The sequence below is a fragment of the Eptesicus fuscus genome, chromosome 6 (genome assembly GCF_027574615.1).
Source record: "Eptesicus fuscus isolate TK198812 chromosome 6, DD_ASM_mEF_20220401, whole genome shotgun sequence".
Classification (NCBI taxonomy): domain Eukaryota; kingdom Metazoa; phylum Chordata; class Mammalia; order Chiroptera; family Vespertilionidae; genus Eptesicus; species Eptesicus fuscus.
The window spans coordinates 32,564,767-32,585,765 of record NC_072478.1 but is presented as its reverse complement, the minus strand read 5'-3'; the positions used below and the strand labels follow the sequence as shown (position 1 = coordinate 32,585,765).

The following is a 20,999-nucleotide window of genomic DNA, read 5'->3' as shown; positions in this document are numbered from 1 at the left end:
GACAGCAAAGAGATTTTCTAAAATGTAATATATAAATCTAAATTTTAAAAAATTTCTTCTAAAGTTTCTTAAGTTACTGAGGACTCTTTTAAATTATATTTATAGATGTTAACTCCAGTTTTATGAATTCTCAAAGGTGAGAACATATTATTTCAATAATACATTTATACTACTCCAAAATACTTTTAGAGATAGAACCTAAATCCCAAATCACTTGTTTGAAATGAAAATTGTCCAAATCTATCCAAAGTGCTTCTCTTTGGAAAACTGCTCACAGGAAAAGGAGATCTGTACCTTTCCATTACAGCGAGGCACTCCTTTCTCCAGGTAAATCGACTCCCTCGTCGTAATCTGAAGGTGCCAGATGTAGCAGAGACTGGGGGAGGCGTTTGTCTCCATTCTGGGTCTTCTATTGGAATGGGGGCTGGTCTCATACTTAGCGTAGCCCCTGAAATAAACAAGGTATTTTTTAGCAAATATCTTCTAATTTATTAAAACCAATGTGATACATATATCATTAAATCAACAATAATAAACTTTTGCATCTTCATTGAAACTGCAGGCCCAATATATATTTTATATATATATATATATTTTAAAAATATATTTTATTGATTTTTTACAGAGAAGAAGGGAGAGGGATAGAGAGTTAGAAACACACCTCCTACTGGGGATGTGCCCGCAACCAAGGTACATGCCCTTGACCGAAATCGAACCTGGGACCTTTCAGTCCTCAGGCCAACGCTCTATCCACTGAGCCAAACCAGTCAGGGCTGATATTTATATATTTTTAAGAAATAGAAATTCTTTGACCAAAATAAAAATCCAAAGAAACAAAAACTCTTCCTTAAAAAGCCATCATTAATTATTTTATGTCTTTTTTTTCCAGTTCCTCGTTTGTCTTTTATCTTTGTGTCATTTTATTGAAACAAAACTCAAATCTATCTCTTTTTGAGAATAAGTATATTTAGCCCAGTGACAATCAGACTACCTTCCTCTGAAAAATCTCTCTTGAAATTCCTATTTGAAAATTTTTGAACAATTCCCATCTATGTTCAGAAATTTTCTTTACCATTCAAAGGACTTTTTGTTATTGAGAAAATGGAGCCCTAAAAGTATATATGCAGGCAGGAGTTGAATTTAAAATAACCCTAATTTTTGTAAACTCTAAGTCACATACGTATAGCATAAAAGAAAATAGGATGATATTTCATACACTTTAGTGTACTGATGAAATCAGATCTCCATAGGTTAATGCTAAATCCCAATTTCTGTTACTTCTGTCACGTAATTAAAACAAAGGAAAAATATTTATAATTGAGATACTGTACTAATTCAGACTAACCTTTTCTCAAATAGCCTGAACTGGTGATGATGCATGCATTCATTCATTTATCATTTACTAAACCCTTTTTATATGGCTTGTTCTAGGCTAGAAGCAATGAATAAAACAAACCCAAAAAAAGCAATATTGTCTTTGACTTTCATAGACTTCATTCAAAGAATATAAATGTAACTTGGTAAGCTATCATAGAATTCACTCCCTGGCTCTCCCACTGTTCTTCCTTTCTTAAAAAATTTTTTTTTTCAATTACAGTTTACATTCAATATTATTTAGTATTAGTTTCATATATGCAGCATAGTAGTTAGGAAAAAATATACTTTAGAAAAATAGATTAGAACTGGTTAGAATTATGTGGAATAACAATAATGCACATATTAATAAATATATATTTCTTTCTCCATAATATAAATCATACTTTATTGTATCTTGTAATTAATACCATAGGTAGTATTTCTACATCATCACATATTTAGATTTCTCCTTAAGGGCTATAAGATCACATGCATTCTCTTATACAGATGCCCAGTCCTGATTTCCCTCTCCAAACCTGTTGCCCTATGTCTTTCTCATTGGAGTAAATGGCATCACCATTCTTCAAATTGCTTAGTTCTAAAATCTAAGATTCATCTTTGACTTCTCTATTTCTCCCACATACTATATATCCAGTCCAAAGGCAAATTCTGTCAATTTTATCTTCAAAATATATCCAGAATCAAACCAATTTGTATTACTTTTAGTGCTACTACTTTAGAATAAGCCAGCATCATCTCTCTTACGCATAACTTCTTGGGATAGGTTCTCAAGATGATCCTTCACAGTAAGTCCCACCTCCTGGTAATCATGCCCTTGATCTGGGCTGGTCCTGGGACATTTTGGCATCAGAAAATGAAAACAGTTCAAGGCTAGGTCATAAGAAGCTTTTTAGTTCTTTAGATCTCCTTGATGCTGGCTCTGGGGGAACCAGCTTCCACTTAAGTATGATTAACCTGAGACCACAATGTTGTAAAGAAGACCAAGCTAGCCAGGTAGTGAAAGATGCCCAGCCAACCCCGAGGTGCTCCTGCCAAACGCATCCAGGTGCCAGACATTTGAGAAGAAAAGCCATTCTAGCTGCAGGACACACCATGCAGACAACTGCAGAACCCAGCTGAACAGAAATATAGCCCTCAGCATTATTTAGTCCCAATACAAGCCATATGGTAGTGAGCCTCCAAAGTGGTTCCCAAGGATCCCTGCCTCCTACTATTCACCCTGTTGTGTAGTACCCGCCCTCCCCCCCACCCCCCGCCCCGCTGCACCAAAATTAGTCTGTGATGGTATGTGACTTCCAATATTAGATTAGAGAATACACTGTGGAATCTGTCTTTGCCTGTCTCTTGGATCATTGGCTGGGGAAACTAGCTGCCATGCTGTTAAGGACATTCAGGGAGCCAATGGTGAGGCCCATGTGGAGAGGAACTGATGTCTCTGGCCAGCAGGCAGAAAGGAACTGGGGTCTGCCAACACTCACGTGCATCCACTTGAGAGTATACTGTCCAGCCCCAGTGACTGTAGTAGCCCTGGCAGACAACTCAACTACAACCTAATGAGAATGCTGAGCCAAACCATGCTGAATGCTGAGCTAAGCCATGCCTGGATTCCTGACCCACAAAAAATTGTGAGGTAATAAATGTTTGTTGTTTTCGGCTGCTAGGTGATGGGGTAATTCTTCAGTTTGTTTCCCCATGTTCCTTGATACACTGAGTATTATAAGTATTACTAGTTATTCATATTTATAAACTTAGCAGACAAAGTATTTCCCTTTAATACAGACTTTACTATTAGTAAGAATGAGCATGTTTTCCTGTTTACCATAGCCATTATGCATCTTTCCTTATGAGTTTATATCTTATGTCCTTTTTTCTTTTGTTATTCATCTTATTGGTGTGTACATACCACACCAATTGCTAGTCATATATAGGTTGCAACTATTTTTCCCTCAGTTTGTCATTCATCTTTTATCTTTATTAACTAGAGGCCCGATGCATGAATTTCGTGCAAGGGGCTCAGCCCTCGCACCCCGGCTGCCTCAGCCCTCACAGCCCCGACTTCGTCTGGAAGGTAGGAAGATCATCCTAGAGGCCCGGTGCACAAAATTCGTGCACGGTGGGGGTTGTCCCTCAGCCCAGCCTGTACCCTATCCAATCTGGGACCCCTCGAGGGATGTCCGACTGCCCGTTTAGGCCCGATCCCACCAGGCAGTCGGACATCCCTCTCACAATCCAGCACTGCTGGCTCCCAACTGCTTGCCTGCCTGCCTTCCTGATTGCCCCTAACCGCTTCTGCCTGCCAGCCTGATCACCCCCTAACCACTCTGCTGCCAGCCTGTTTGCCCCCAACTTCCCTCCTCTGCCGGCCTGGTCACCCCTAACTGCCCTCTCCTGCAGGGTTGATCACCTCCAACTGCCCTCCCTTGCAGGCCTGGTCCCTCTCAACTGCCCTCCCTTGCAGGCAGGGTGCCTCCCAACTGCCCTCTCCTGCTGGCCATCTTGTGGTGGCCATCTTGTATCCACATGGGGGCAGGATCTTTGACCACATGGGGGCAGCTATATTGTGTGTTGCAGTGATGATCAATCTGCATATTACTCTTTTATTAGATAGGATAGAGGCATGGTACAGGGGTGGGGGCCAGCTGGTTTGCCCTGAAGGGTGTCTCTGATCAGGGTGGGGTTCCCTTGGGGCATGGGGCGACCTGAGCGAGGGGCCTGTGGTGGTTTGCAGGCCAGCCACGCACCCCTGGCAACCCAAGCGGAGGTATCTGTAATTTATTTTCCTTCTACAATTGAAACTTTGTAGCCTGGAGCGGAGCCAAGCCTGGGGCTCCCTCCGAGGCCGGCAGCCATTTCTGTTGGGGTTATAATTGAAACTTTGTAGCCTTAAGTGGAGGCCTGGGCCCGGCCAAAGTGTGTGGAAAGCTTTGCTTCCCCTGTTGCCGGGGGCAACCCTGGCCTGCTCTCTCAAGCTCCATTCTGCCGCCATTTCTGTTTGAATTTGTTTACCTTCTATAATTGAAACTTTGTAGCTTGAGTGGAGGCTTAGGCCTGGCAAGGGCAGGCAGAAAGCTTGGCTTCCTCTGTTACCTAGGAAACCTTGCTCTCTGTGGCTGTAGCCATCTTGGTTGGGTTAATTTGCATACTCGCTCTGATTGGATGGTGGGTGTGGCTTGTGGGGGTGTTGGAGGTATGGTCAATTTGCATATTTGTCTATTATTAGGTAGGATGGTATGCTTTGTAGTCCTAATTTTTATGTATTCATATCTGTCAATATGCTCATATATGGTCAATTTATTTTGCATCATTCAGAATATTTTTATAATTTTTTCATTTTTGTAAAAACCCTTAACTTCTTCCTGTAATGGACAAGTATACCATCATACAATGATTTAGAGATTCATGACTTAAAACAGAGTAAACTATGTGTTGCCATTGTTTAAATAAAGTTTTATTTGAACACAGCCATACCCATTCATGTACACATTGTCCTTTTTTTATTTTATTGGGTTTTTTTTGCACTACAATGGCAGAGTTGAATAGCTGTGACAGAGACCACATAGTCTACAAAGCTTAATATATTTACTATCTGGCCTTTTACAGGAAGAGTTTGCTGCTGACCCCTGGTTTAAAAAATTCCTGGCCTACACACTGTGAAACTCTAAACTGAAATCCTTTTTTAGACAGTTCAAGAAAAAGGATTCCATGCTGCCAAGATATCTTGGCAATTAGGTCTGGGTCTAATTCCAAGTTAACAAAGTTTAGGTGTAAGAAGGAACTATGGTGCTGGAGGGTTTAAAAATCTTTATTTTGGTACTTTTCTGAATGCAAACAAATTACAGTCCGACAAGGGTGCTGGAATTTATCTAAGTAGACTATATAAATTTTGTTCTACAGCCATGATAAAAGGTCCAAAATAGAGCCAAGCTGTTATCATAGTTGATCAAGGCAGAGGTAGAAACAGACTGGGTAAGGCAGTAGGTCCTCTCATCCAAGTCCTGGCTCTGATAAAAGAATAAAGAGATTCGGAGCTTCAGTGGGTGGAGAACGGGAAATACGTCAGGGAATTCCAGGTAGTGGGCCACATCTATATTTATGGCATGCTTTCTTAGGTAAGTAGAGTGATAAATGGGTACAAATAAAACAAAGAATACAAATACTCTTAACTTAATCATGAGATTGAAGGAAATAAGGCAACTAATAATAATGGTTCTTCCCTGGTATTGGGGTTTATTGGTAATATAACTTACGTTTCTTTATAATATTCAGTGTTGTCCAGATTTTTTATAAAAAGTTTAGATAAAATAAAATTGGTCAGGAAGTAAAAGAGAGAGAGAAGCAAGGAGAAAAAAGAAGAGAAAAGTGAGTAGTGGCCTGATTACTTTAAAAGAAATCAAGGTGCCCTAACTGGTTTGGCTCAGTGGCTAGAACATCAGCCTGCGGACTGAAGTGTCTCAGGTTCGATTCTGGTCAAGGGCACATGCCCGGGTTGTAGGCTTGATCCCCATAGGGGGCATGCAGGAGGCAGCCAATCAATGATTCTCTTTCATCATTGATGTTTCTATCTCTCTCTCCCTCTTACTTGCTCTCTGGAATCAATAAAAGTATATTTAAAAAAAGAAAAAAGAAATCAAGGTAATTTTTGCACAGAAGGTAGAAATTCTGAATAATTTCAAACTTGTAAACATACTTTATTTGAAACAATATTATCACTTTACTTTTGATTGAAGGCTTTTTTTCTTGGTCCCTTTTCTTTTTCAATGTAACAGCATTTAAAATAGCACAAGAAGCATTCTGGAAACACTCGAATAAACAGAATTTTGTTCCAGAAAACTTGGTTCATCTTGCTTTGGTCAAAATGGATAGACAGCAATGAATAACTAAAAAATGTGTTCAAAATTATTGACTTTGACAGAAAAGTACAAAGATACTAGACTGCAGGAACAATGCACATATAAGACTTAAAACCCCTTTGAAATAAAATATAGAAGTTCTGTTTTTTCTAAACAACCCACTTTTTCCCCCCTTTAGAGGAAGTGTGTTACCTATTTTCTTTACAGAAATATTTTTCACCTTATATTTGGGCTCCCATTAAGACAAAATTTTGCACATTTATATAGCAAGTCTAAACCTAAGAGGGGAAAAAAACACCTCTTCCTAATTTGTGGATGGATTTGAAACTTTTGATAAATGTTTTCTTTGTATATATAATTTTCTTATCAGGTTTATTTCTGCGTGAGCCTTCACCAATCAGCTAATAAAAGAATAACTACCAGCATGTCATCACTACTCGGTTCATAAAAGCTAGATTCTCCATAAGTAATTTATCATCTTCTCCACGTCACACACGACTCCCCTGAGGCTCTGACACTCTGCAACAGTGAAGGGAGGAGGAATTACTTCTGTTTGCCAAATTTACTTCTTATGCTTGCTGCATAAGCTTCTGGCAAACTTTATTTAATTGTTTAGTTTAGAAATATGCAGAATCTGTGCCATAAGCCAAGAGGAACTCAGCAAACCCTGTCTGCTCTAGTAATGTTTAAATTAGACAAGGGAAAAGACTGTAGAGCCTAATTGAATTAAATCAAGGGGCTTTTGATGTCAACCATGCTGAACTTAGAACTCACTCTTTTTAAAAAATAGGCATTTCCTTATAAATGTTTTCATAAGAAACAAAATGTTTTTGATCAGTTTCCATCAGACTATCTTATTAATATGCCTTGGCAGGCTTTGGGTTATGCTGGAAAATTCTGATGATGGTTCTGTTTATCAGACGGAGAACTACACTATATCTGTATGTACTGGATTGTCAGTAATAATAACCTAAATACCCATCCTATTATTTTTCTTGCTTAATCCACCTTAGAGACCAAAAAAACAAAAAACAAAAAAAAACAAAACAAAAAACACCAAAAACAAAATTAAAAAACACCAAACTCACTACCAACAACAAAAAGCCTTATCCAAATGGATCCAGAATGAAGAGGCTGAAAAAGAGAAGAACTTCAATCAAGGCATACAGAGAGAAATATTCTGAGCCCAGGAATAGAATATACAAACATTTTTGTTTGTTTTTAAATGTTTAAATTTACCTAAATGAGACAAAGTACCTTTTCATTCTGAATTTTTTTTCTCAGAATATATATGCAAAGGAATGGTACCATTTACATTTCTTTTGATGAGCTACCTATCCTGACTAGAGAAAAAATTATGAAATAAAAGAAGGATCTACTAATAAAAATCACTGACATCTTTTTATTTTATTTTTATCTTTTTACCTAACAGCTTCACAAAAGCAGGTATATACCATGTGAACCTAGGTTCTCGGTTTTTTTATATTTTAAATGCAGATTAACAAAGCAAATTAATTTATTTTGTCTCCATCCCTCTTTGCCTTCCTCCTCCTTTCCTTTTCATTATACCTTATATGTAAAATTTGAATATATAGTACAAGTACATGGTACAAAATTTAGAAAGAGAAAAAAGTTATTTAGTTAACAGTCACTCAGATCCCCGCCACTGAGCTATTCTTATCAACTCCTAATATGGCCTTCCAGAGATGTTCTGTTTTTATTTAAATACATACGTGTGTGCGTGCATATATAAATGACAAAATGCCATATTCATTGTTTTGTATCTTATTTTATTCACTTATGAATTTAATATTATCACATATAAATCCAATTCCTATAAAGCTAACTTTTAAAAAATAGATATAGCTTCCACAGGATTCCAATATACCAAATTTAATTAACCAGTTCTCAACTAGGGACATTTAGGCGGATTCTAATCATCTCTGCAATGACCTGCAGAGAAGATTCTGACATATTATAAGCAACAACTTACTAGACAGTGGATATGACATTCTTAGGTGCTAATATAATTTTAATTCATCTTATCCAAACATAATAGTAGTTTCAAAGTGTCCATGGAATAAGAAGAAATAATAATTCTTTTTTTTTTTTTTTTTTTTATATTTTTTATTGAGGTATTATATGTGTACATATCTTACCATTACCCCCCCACCCCACACCCACACATGCCCTCCCCCCCAGAGTTTTGCGTCCATTGTTTATGCTTATATGCATGCATACAAGACCTTCATTTGATTTCATAACTCCCCCACCTCTCCCTAACTTTCCCCTTGTAATTTGAAAGTCTGTTTGATGCTTTACTGTCTCTGTATCTATCTTTTTGTTCATCACTTTATACTGATCTTTACTATCCCTAAATGAGTGGGATCATGTGGTATTTTTCTTTCATTGACTGGCTTATTTCACTTAGCATAATGTTCTCCAATTCCATCCAGGTTGCTGCAAATGATGAGAATTCCTTCTTTTTTATGGCAGCATAGTATTCCATTGTGTAGATGTACCACAGTTTTCTGATCCAGTCATCTGCTGACGGGCACCTAGGCTGTTTCCAAATCTTAGCTATGGTGAATTGTGCTGCTATGAACATAGGGGTGCATAAATCCTTTCTGATTGGTGTTTCTAGTTTAGAAGAAATAATAATTCTTGAGCTAAAATAAAAATTAAAGTCCAAGGTGGTGGCATAGGTAAACATGGTATTTGCCTCATCCCACAATCACATCAAAAATACAACTAAACTACAGAACAGCCATCATTGAGAACTGCCTGAAATCTAGCTGAACGGAAGACCTACAAGTAAGGATATAAAGAAGAAGCCACATCAAGATTGGTAGGAGGGATGGAGTCACAGACTGGTTGGTTCCACATGGTGAATAAACATTGGAGAGGGATATCTCAGCTGTGGAGGTCCCCTCTGAGGGGTCCCAGCCCCACCTGAGGCTCCCAGCTCAGGTTTCCAGTGCTGGGAAGAGAACTCTCCATAACTTCTGGCTGTAAAAACCAATGGGTATTGTGGCTGAGTGACAGGGAGGCTGCTGGAGTCCCAGGAAGTTCCTCTTATAGGGCCCTTGGATGGACATACCCAGACTCGCTCCTTCTGAGTTCTAGCTCTGGGACAGCAGCTCAATAACTGCGAGGGACATACTGGGAGGAACTGAAGTGTCTAGCATCAGAGAAAGAGCTGGAGGGGCAACTTTCTCCCAGAAAGAAGTGCTGGCAGAGCCTCTGTTTCTTTTCTGAGCCCCTCCCCCCCCCAAGCCAGTAGGCAGGCACCGTATTTGAGTTTCCATCACTGTTTGCCCCACCCAGGTGATTCCAAGACCCCACTCCACCAACTTTCCTGCCCACCCAAGCTGTTTCCAGTGACTTTTCCAAATAGTTGGCCTGTCTTGGCTCATGCCTCATATTTTTCATAAATCTCTCACATAAGCAGCATCTGGTCTTGGTGTGCTCTGTAATTCTCGCTAAGTGGCCCCAGGCCAGGCATTAGCAGCAGCCGGCCATGGTTCACAGCTTGGCCTCTCCTGGGCACTTCCAAGCTCAGCACAAGTAGCAGCCATCTGCAGATAGTTTTGTAGCTCATGCTGGATAGCCCAGGTAGAACAAGGACTGCCTGGCTGACCTTGGCCTGCATCTTCTGGGAGGCCCTAAAGCCATCACACCCTGTATACAGCTTCAGACCATGTCAAAGCACCATTCAACCACTTCCACAAATGACACACTCAAGGGGAGGACTCAGCATGCACCAGAGAACCACAGAAGTAAGTCCTGCTCTGTGGGGTGTCCCCTGCACAGCTGCTTCTTCACAGTGGTCAAAGCCAATGGGCCTTGGGGTGAATTCCTCCCACTGACATGCCAACAGCAATCAAGGCTTAACTACAACACAATGGTGTACACAACCTACATGGGGCGGGGGGGGGTGGGAGGGATGAGGTCTGCGCACCTGGAATGCACAGCTCAGGTGAATGGGGAAGCTGTGCCACTGGACTCTACAGGACACCTACTACATTAGGCCACTCTGCCAAGCCCAGGAGACATAGCAGCTCTACCTAATACATTGAAACAAACACAGGGAGGCTGCAAAAATGAAGAGACAAAAAAACATGTCCCAAATGAGAGAACAGAACAAAACTCCAGAAAAAGAATTAAACAAAATGGAGATAAGGAATTTACTGCAGTGTTCAAAAACACTGGTTATAAGTATGCTCAATGAACTTAGGGTAAGAGGAGATGAACTTAGAATCTCAATAGTATAAAAAAGGACATGGAAACCATAAAAAAGAACCAGTCAGAAATGAAGGATACACTAACTAAAATGAATAATTTACAGCCCTGGCCAGCATGGCTCAGTTGGTTGGACATCATCGTCACTGAGAAGTTGCCAGTTTGATTCCAGTCAGGGCACATGCCCGGGTTGTGGGCTCAATCCTTGGTAGGGGGCATGCAGGAGGCAGCAGATCAATGTTTCACTCTCATATCAATATTTCTCTTTCTCTCCCTCTCCCTTCCTCTCTCTCTAAAAATAAGAAAATATATATATTTTTAAAAAGAATAATTTACAGGGAACCAATAGTAGAGTAGCTGAAGCTGAGAACCAAAACAGCGATTTGTAATATAAGGAAGCAAAAAACACCTATTCAGAACAGCACAACCAACACCCCCCTCCCCTCCTCCCCCCCCCAAAAAAAAAAGAGAAAAAGAAAAAAACAATCCCCCAAAGTGAAGATAATGTAAGGAGCCTCTTGGACAACTTCAAGCATACCAATATTTGTACCATGGGGGGCAGAAGAGAGAGCAAGAAACTGAAAACCTATTTTAAAAAATAATGATGGAAAGCTTTTCTAACCTGGTGAAGAAAATAGACAATAGAAGTCCAAGAAGTGCAGAGTCCCAAACAAGATTAACCCAAAGAGGCCCACACCAAGACACAAGTAAAATGCAAAAAGTTAAAGACAAGGAATCTTAAAAGCAGTAAGAGAAAAGCAGTTGCTTACCTACTAGAGAGCTCCCATAAGGCTGTCAGCTGATTTCTCAACAGAAACTTTACAGACCAGAAGGGATTGGCAAGAAATATTCAAAGTGATGAAAAGCAAGGACCTACAAAGACTATCATTTAGAATTAAAGGACAAATAAAGAGCTTCCCAGACAAGAAAAAGCTAAAGGAGTTATCATCACCTAGCTAGTATTACCTTAAATGTTAAAGGGTAGAAGAAGAAGTGAAGAAGATAAAAAATATGAATGATAAAATGGTATCCATCAACAATTGAATCTAAAAAACAAAATAAATGAACAAGGAGAACAGAAACAGACTCATAGATACAGAAAACATTTTGATGGTTGCCAGATAGGAGGGGGTTGGGTGAAAAGGTGAAGGGACTAAGAAGTACAAATAGGCAGTAACAGAATAGTCATGGGGATCTAAAGTACAGCATAGGGAATACAGTCAATAATCCTACCTAATAATAGACAAATATGCAAATTGACCATACCTCCGACACACCCGCAAGCCACGCCCACCATCCAATCAGAGTGAGCATGCAAATTAACCCAAACCAAGATGGCTACAGCCACAGAGAGCAAGGTTTCCTAGGTAACAGAGGAAGCCAAGCTTTCTGCCTGCCCTTGCCAGGCCTAAGCCTCCACTCAAGCTACAAAGTTTCAATTATAGAAGGTAAACAAATTCAAACAAATGGCGGCAGAATGGAGCTTGAGAGAGCAGGCCAGGGTTGTCACTGGTAACAGGGGAAGCAAAGCTTTCTGCACACCCTGGCCGGGCCCGCCTGCTTAAGGCAACAAAGTTTCAATTATAACCCCAACAGAAATGGCTGCCGGGCAGCAGAGGGAGCCCCAGGCTTGGCTCCGCTCCAGGCTACAAAGTTTCAATTGTAGAAGGAAAATAAATTCCATATACCAGGGCCTCCGCTTGGGTTGCCAGGGGGGCATGGCTGGCCTGCAAACCACCACAGGCCCCTCGCTCAGGCCGCCCCATGCCCCAAGGGAACCCCCACCTGATCCGGGACACCCTTCAGGACAAACCAGCTGGCCCCCACCCCTGTACCAGGCCTCTATCCTATCTAATAAAAGAGTAATATACAGATTGATCATCACTTCAACACACAATATAGCTGCCCCCATGTGATCAAAGACCCTGCCCCCATGTGGACACAATATGGCCACCACAAGATGGCCAGCAGGAGAGGGCAGTTGGGAGGCACCCAGCCTGCAAGGGAGGGCAGTTGAGAAGGACCAGGCCTGCAAGGGAGGGCAGTTGGAGGTGATCAACCCTGCAGGAGAGGGCAGTTAGGGGTGACCAGGCTGGCAGAGGAGGGAAGTTGGGGGCAAACAGGCTGGCAGCAGAGTGGTTAGGGGGTGATCAGGCTGGCAGGCAGAAGCGGTTAGGGGCAATCAGGAAGGCAGGCAGGCAAGCAGTTGGGAGCCAGCAGTGCTGGATTGTGAGAGGGATGTCCGACTGCCCGTTTATTGGGCCTAAACGGGCAGTTGGACATCCCTCGAGGGGTCCCAGATTGGACAGGGTACAGGCTGGGCTGAGGGACAACTCCCCACCGTGCACGAATTTTGTGCACCGGGCCTCTAGTCCTATATAATAAAAGGCTAATAGACTGAATGGCGAAACAACCGAACAATCAGTCGCTATGATGTGCGCTGGCCACCAGGGGGCGCACGTGGACCATGGTGGGCATTGGCAGCAGAGTACGGAACATGACGGGCGTCGACTGTGGCGGGATGGTGGAGCAGGTGAGCGGGGGCACCAGACCAAGGCAGGGCACTGGTCACGGTCATTGGGGTGAGCCTCTGGTGTTTACTGAAAATTCTTTGCTCCCACGCACCGCAGTCCACCTAGTGCTCGCACCTGCTGCTGGTGCCAACCCCAATCGCCCCTAAGGGCTTCTCCACCTCCCCCTGCTCCTGAGGGGCGACTGGGGCTGGCAGCCACCACTCGCTCGCACCCACTGCTGGCGCCAGCCCCAGTCACTCTGCACCGTCAGCGGGTGTGAGCGGGGCTAGCACCGTCAGCTCATGGTAGCGGCGGTGGGAGCAGGGCTGCCAGCAGACAGGAGACCGGGGGCCACGGCAGGAGGGGCCGGGCGGGGGCACAGAGGATGGGCCAAGACCTGCCCCTGTGCCCACCACAGCCTCTCGGCCCACAGTTCCTTTCAAGGTGCACAAATTCGTTCACTGGACCACTAGTATTATAATAATAACTATGTATGGTGTCAAATGGGTACGAGATATATTGGATGATCACTTAGTAAGTTATATAATGTCTACTCACTGCAGTGTACACCTGAAATTAATATCATATTGTATGTCAACTGTAATTGAACAAAAAATAAAACTGCACTTATCTAGAAAGAATTCCATAGCATATAGCTTTTATAATAAAGATTGAAATACAAATAAAACCTTTAAAATTAAATTTTAATTGCTAACATCCAATTACTGTTTATGCAATGAAAACTACCAGCCTTAGTTCCAATTTTCTCCAATTTCCTGCTGATGGGTGAACCTAGCTCTGGTTCCAAGATATATTGAAATAGGAACTAAGATTAAAAATAAAACATTAATTTTCAGAAGAACACAATATCCACCTCAGTGCTAAAATATGAATTCCAACAACAGTATTCTGCAGTGGGAAGTGGTATCAGATCAACTGCAAAATTGCTGCACCTTGGTCTCCCCTTCCTGTTTCTAATGAATTTGTTTTCCTGGTATCCAAGTTCCTGCTTGGGACTGGAGCCCAGCCCTGAATCTCAGTGTGGAAATTTAGCACCACCAACTGTGATAAGATTATACATTAGGCATTGTTCTAAGTGCCAAATACAAGTGACAAAAATCCCTTCTCTTAAGGAGGCCGACTGCCTGACACAAATGACTATTATTTGCCCTCCAAATTCTTAATTTTGGAACATCCTGACAATCTCTCTGGTGCTCCCTGGTAACCAATTTCTGGAATGTGACCAGGTCATGAAACCCCAAAGCACAGTTCCTTATTTACTTAGCTGAACCCTTGCCACCAGCCAGCCTAAGCTGCTCTATTAATTAAACAGACAAGTGCCAAGCTCTGTCTCTCTTCATGTGATTTGCTCTGCTGTGAATTATGGGAGAAGTGCTATCTTTGGGAAGACTGCTGTAAGCTGAGATTGAAGTGCTGCTGTGCTGTCCTATACGGTAGCCACTAGCCCATGGGGCTATTCAACACTTGAAATGTGGCTGACTGGACATAGGTGCTTTAAGTGTAATACATATATTGTATTTCAAAGAATCAGTACAAAGAGAAAGAATGATTAAATGCTGAATAATAACATATATTTCTTAAATAAAATATATTAAGTTTAGCTATTTCTTCTCACCTTTTAAAATGTGGTTATTAGATAATTTAAAATTGCACATGTCATTTGCATTATATTTCTACTGAAATGTGCTAATTTAGAACATTTAACTAATGGCAACAACAAGAGTCATTATTTTGAGAGGTTTGTTATATCTAGATATCATTAGAAAAATATTTAAAAATTAAATTCCTTTGCAGAAAAACTGCCAGCTAATAAATGCTGAAGGAATGTTAGACTATCACCATTTTGCTATCTCCATTGGAGCAACTGATTCAGAGGAGCATCATCAAAGGATGCTAAGACTAGTGGCAAACAGTCGAATAGGAGAGTCATCCAGTGGTAAAATTACACCCTATAGATTATTTATAAACTGTAACAAGACCTGGTGATCACTACTTTTAACCAATGATCAAATTTAGCATACGAATAATGCTACAACCTGCCATTATACACCTCTGGATATGTGGTAAATTGAGGTAAACACTACTTAAAAAGCATTTTGCCCAAATGTTTTATTGTGAAAATTTTCAAACATACAGCACAATGAAAGAATTTATGGCAAAAATCTGTACTCATACCATCTAGTATTTTACAATACAGTACATACTAACTTTATCACATTTTTTATCATCTTCCTATCCATTTGACTTTGATGCATTTCAAAATAAATTGCAGCCATTAGTGCATGCCCTCCCTAAATAATCTATGAAGTATTCTTGCCAAAAACGTTTAACCTAATCTAATCAAGCCTCTAATCCTAACTTCCAATTTACAGGAAATACTTAAAGAGATTAGTTCATTGACAATAAGAGAAAACTAAAAATCCAGAATATGAGACATTATAATATTAAATAATTTTAATAAGTTTGTCATGAAAAGTTTGAGTGACTAGATTTAAGAGTCTTAAAACACATAACAAATTCCAACTTGTCAAACTAAATCAGATACTATTCAATTTTTAAAAAGCTACCAAAGACATTCTTATAACATCTAGAGAAATGTAAATATGGACTGGATATTAGATGATATTAAAAAATTATTGTTGGGGAGCACAAGAGACTTGGTACATTCTGAGAAAAGGGAAGTGTGTGGAAGGCGCTTGCCCTGTTTATCGGAATTCCGACTTAGGGGAGACTTAGGGGAGTGTGGAAGGCAGCGCCCCTAATTATTCCTTGACCTTTCCAAACAACTCTGTGCATGTGCAGACTCCCAGGTGTTTACTGGAATCCTATGCTTAATCCCTGGATGCCCTTGCCTAGAGGACAATGTAAACATATGTGTCCTCCCAATATTACTCACCCTACTGATTGTATCTAAAGATAAAAATTCCAATAAAGGGCTAATGAGGCAGGCAATCGAGGCTGCCTGGCTTCTTCAGCTGGGCTGTCCCTTAGCCCTCTCCCCACAGTGAAACTGTGTCAGAGTAATGTGTTCATTTGTCGTTTAGGGACTGCTCGTCAGCCCCAGCAAATTATTAATTTTCTTAGATGTGATCATAGGAACTGTGTTATATAGGCAATTACTCTTTTTTTTGGAGATGAATGCTAAAGAGTGTATATGCACACACACACACACACACACACACACACACACACATATATATATATATATATATGTAAGTTTTTAGTTAATTTATTTTATAGGAATAAAGCAAATGTAGCAAAATGTTAACAATAACTGTATCTAAGAAGAGGGTGAACAGATATTCACTGTGTTGGTCTTTCAACTTTTCTGTACATTGAAACATTTCAAAATAGAAACTGGGGGTCAGGTAGATTAAAAATTCACTGCAGAGAGGTTAATATGGTCTCTTCTGTTTTGGCCTGCCTGAGTTTTTCAGGTCAAGAATGCGATCTCTGAAAAATATCTTACCACAGACACAGAAAAATATGTCTCTATAACATTCTTTATTTCTGCCTCAGGGCCAATGCTATTATTAGCTAAGAGTCTTCAATATGCAATATTACAACTGGTAATTCAGTCTGTGAGCAAAGGCTTTAATGCTGTAATATTACATAAGACAGTTAAATCACAAGGTCAACTTGAAGATTGGGCTCACTGCCATCAGTCTGTGTTATGTGTAGATTGAGACAGTCTGTCACACAACTTCAGGTTTTACTTCATATACCACTTGTTAAAAGTATCCTGTACTAGAATTTGCCTATCCCTGGCAACCTCAGACACAAAGGTTTCTGTGATCTTTTTCCTTAAGATTTTATTCTACTTTCCAATCTATTGCTGCTCCCAAAGTCATCTGGACAGCTTCCCCCTAAGTCCAAAGACACACTTACCACCCAGGTAATTAGAATCAGAAATAGAAAACCACTAGCAGAGATCATTGGATAAGGTATAGCATGGAGTAAATGAAAGTATAAGTTTATACTACTAACTAAAACAAGATTTAAAAAAAAAACTAGACATGGAATCTTATGTGTACCTATAGTTGAGAAAAAGAAAATGGCCCACTGACAACCATGACTTTTCTTTCAAACTCTGGTTAGAAATATCAAACAAACCTTAGATGATATTAGACACTAAATTAAAAATTGGTACAATAGGGCTTAGGTTTTGCAGTTAAGGGTGTTCTTTGTCTTAAAAGAAAAACAGTAAAGTCTGAAACTACCATGGTGAAGACAGGGGAGCACATACATGGATTCAATAAAGACAGGGCAGCACATGGATTCAATTAATTACATATGTCTCATTTCATATGCAATGAAAAAAAGAAAATGATATTTACCAGGGTTTGTCTTCTCAAGTTGATACCATCGGTAAAATGCCCTTTTCTTCTGCTCACTCAGGTCTGATCCCTGCTGCAACAGCCAGTGAGAGATCCGGCTCTGACTGATACCTATGTAGAAAGAGAAACAGCTGTTGCAAGTAATGAAGTTGCAGGGAACTTAAAGAGGGGTCTCTTGGTTCTAGGTTACTGGTTCTTTATTCTCTTCTTTATAAGAAAGCTGCAATTTGAACAACTCTTATATTGGGCTTCTTGGTAAAAGCTGGCTAAACGTGCTAGGATATATTCAGAATTATCTACTAGAGGTCAGCATTTTATTAACCAAGATTTGAAAGTGGTCTCTAAAATCAATCTCTTAACCTGGTCGATAAATATGACATTCATTAAGAGATTCCTAAGTAATAGTTATTTATCAGAGATTGATTAGATTTGTGCTCCTCCAACCACCACCACCTCCACCCCAATCCTGGTTTAGAATATTAGGACTTTTAATAGATATTGAGAAGAAAAAAAAATCAAGTTTTGCTACTAATTACTGATACTGATAAAAGAGTTAGGGGCTGGGGAAAAAAGAGGTCATTGAAAATACTCTCTTCAATAAAGTTTCTGGCTTATTTATTAATTCATTTAGGCATTTCAGATTCGTTACCATTAGTACAGATAACTAAGAATTGGAAGACTTTTAGACTTCTGCTGCAATATGACCTCTTAAGAAATCTCAAGTGGTAAAGACAGTCTTCTAACACAGACTTTTCAAAAAACTGAACAGAATATAAAGCAGTAGTTTTCAGCTATAAGTAAGAAGCTCTTGACAGCAATTAATTAGAAATGGGGAAAACCTCCACATGTGAAAGTAAAAAAGCATGTCTAAAACTGACTAGTATGAGAATCGCTTGCTCCTTCTGGTCATTATAGCTATTTCCAAAATGAGTAATTTAACATACAACTGGCAAGGCAAAGAATAATAGGAAAGATGAAACTGTCTTATATGTCCATAAGGCACTTTCAAAAGGACCAGTCAGCTATCAGAGAGGGCTAACAGTATCTTAACTCTCCCAAGGAATTACTTATGGTAACTGGATAGTACTGAATACCACCTGTGACAACCTGTTTAAAGCTATAATGCACAACAGGAAGAGTGGTTATCATGAAACTAGAGGCCCAGTGCACAAAATTCATGCATTGGGGGGGGGGGAGTGTCCCTCAGCCCAGCCTGCACCCTCTCCAATCTGGGACCCCTCGACAGTCGGACATCCCTCTCACAATCCAGGACTGCTGGCTCCAAACTGCTCGCTTGCCTGCCTTCCTGATTGCCCCTAACCGCTTCTGCCTGCCAGCCTTAACCACTCCTCTGCCAGCCTGATTGATGCCTAACTGCTCCCCTGCCAGCTTGTTTGCCCCTAACTGCCCTCCCCTGCAGGCCTGGTCCCTCCCAACTGCTCTCCCCTGCAGGCCTGGGTCCCTCCCAACTGCCCTTCCCTGCAGGCCTGGTTGCTCCCAACTTCCCTCCTCTGCCAGCTTAGTCAACCCTAACTGCCCTCCCCTGCAGGCTTGATTGCCCCCAACTGCCCTCCCTTGCCTGCCTGGTCCCTCCCAACTGCCCTCCCCTGCTAGCCTGATCGCCCACAACTGCCCTCCCTTGCACGCCTGGTCCCTCCCAACTGCCATCCCCTGATGGCCATCTTGTGTCCACATGGGGGCAGCCATTTTGTGTGTTGGAGTGATGGTCAATCTGCATATTATTCTTTTATTACATAGGATAGAGGCCTGGTGCACGGGTGGGGCCAGCTGGTTTGCCATGAAGGGTGTCCCAGATCAAGGTGGGGGTTCCCTTGGGGTGTGGGGCAGCCTGGGCAAGGGGCCTGTGGTGGTTTGCAGGCCTGCCATGCCCCCCGGCGACCCAAGCAGAGGCCCTGGTATCTGGAGTTTATTTATCTTCTACAATTAAAACTTTGTAGCCTGGAGCGGAGCCAAGCCTTCTGCTTGCTCCATGGTGGCAGCCATTTCTGTTGGGGTTTATGTATCTTCTATAATTGAAACTTTGTAGCCTTAAGCGGAGGCCTGGGCTGGCCAGGGTATGCGGAAAGCTTGGCTTCCTCTATTGCCAGGGGCAACCCGAGCCTCCTGCTCTTTCCAGCTCTGTGGCTGCTGCCATTTCTATTTGGATTTATGTATCTTCTATCATTGAAACTTTGTAGCCTTGAGTGGAGGCCTGGGCTGGCCAGGGTATGCGGAAAGCTTGGCTTCCTCCATTGCCAGGGAAACCCAAGCCTCCCTCCTGCTCTCTGTGGCCGTAGCCATCTTGGTTGGGTTTATTTGCATATTCTCTCCTGATTGTTGGTGGGCGTGGCTTGTAGGTGTAGCAGAGTGATGGTTAATTTGCATATTACTCTTTTATTAGATAGGATAATCACACCCCCTAACATGAGAAGCAGAAGGCCTGGTGATTTTATTTAACTCATTAAAAGCAAGCCCCTAGAGTTTCATACTTTTAAAAACCTATGTTAGAAGAAAACTTACGGAAATGGGGGAGGGAAACTTGGTTAAAAGACAAGTTGGGCTGTGAAGCAAGGTTCTCTGATTGGAACCACCTTTCATTTCCAAAGGGTGAAATTCAGTTTTCCAAAACCTAAGTGATTACATTCTCAAATAATTCACACAGCGGTTTTCCAATGGATTGACGATCTATGTGAAGCAGGTGCTGGCAGCTAGCACTCTATGATTGTTCTAAGAGAATGCAAATTATTTAACGTTGGCTGTCTTTAGCAATGCCTTTACCACAAATCCAGATTCAGATATTACATTACTTTTAAAGAGTGAAGAAAACCGTTTTCCACCATGAAATCAAAATTGATTTTCATGTCAACAAAATAAAACATTTTTATGTGGATTCTTCACATCAGTACCACACTACTCAAAACAAAGAGAATTTGAGGAAAAATTTTTTAAGAAAAAATAGACTATATCAGTTCTGTTACTTTCAGTATTGGATCTCCCTCACACAATCAGATCATACAGAACAAACACTGAGCCCACTAGATTTTAGCGCTGTCCAGGTAGTGAAGGAAGAAGGCAAAAGCCCATCAAAAGATTAGTTAAATTATGGTATACTCACGTAATAAAAGACTGGGCAGACTTTTAAAGTAATGTTCTAAATCAGTCACCAAAAACAAACAACAACCAAAAAACAAAACCAACCAAAAGAAAAAAGAAAAAAAAAAAGCCATCAATACCAAGTTTTGGCAAGGACACAGAGTATATGGAACTCTCATACTGCTGGCAGGAGGGTAAAATGTCAGGGTCATTTGGGAAACAATGGGGCAGTATCTACTAAAGTTGACCATATGCATACCATATGACCTAGCAATTTCTTTTTTTCCTCATGCAAGCATATTTTTTCCATTGATTTTATTTTTTTAGAGAGTGTGTAAGAGACAGAGAGAGAGAGAAAAACATTGACTGGTTGCCTCCTGCATGTGCCCCAACCAGGGCCAGGGATTGAGCCTGCAACTAAGGGATATACCTTTGACTGGAATTGAACCTGCAACCCTTCAGTCAGTGGGCTGATGCTCTAAGCACTGAAGAAACCAGCTAGGGCTTTTGCCTCTTCTTTAAAATTGATTGTAGATTTGTTTCTTCCTGCACACATCCCAACTGGG

General features: G+C 41.0%; 1 protein-coding gene across 7 annotated transcripts in view; it reads right to left on the bottom strand.

Annotated features, from left to right (window-relative positions):
• The window catches only part of HMBOX1 (homeobox containing 1), a 186,821-nt gene that overhangs the window by 57,709 nt on the left and 108,113 nt on the right, over positions 1-20,999 (bottom strand). For all 7 annotated transcript variants that reach the window (XM_028159373.2, XM_008150753.3, XM_008150752.3 and 4 more), the window contains exons 5-6: positions 17,341-17,451; positions 295-448 (exon numbers count right to left, since the gene is read on the bottom strand). In XM_028159373.2, the coding sequence (XP_028015174.1) occupies positions 295-448; positions 17,341-17,451 (265 nt within the window). The remainder of the gene's footprint in view (positions 1-294; positions 449-17,340; positions 17,452-20,999) is intronic.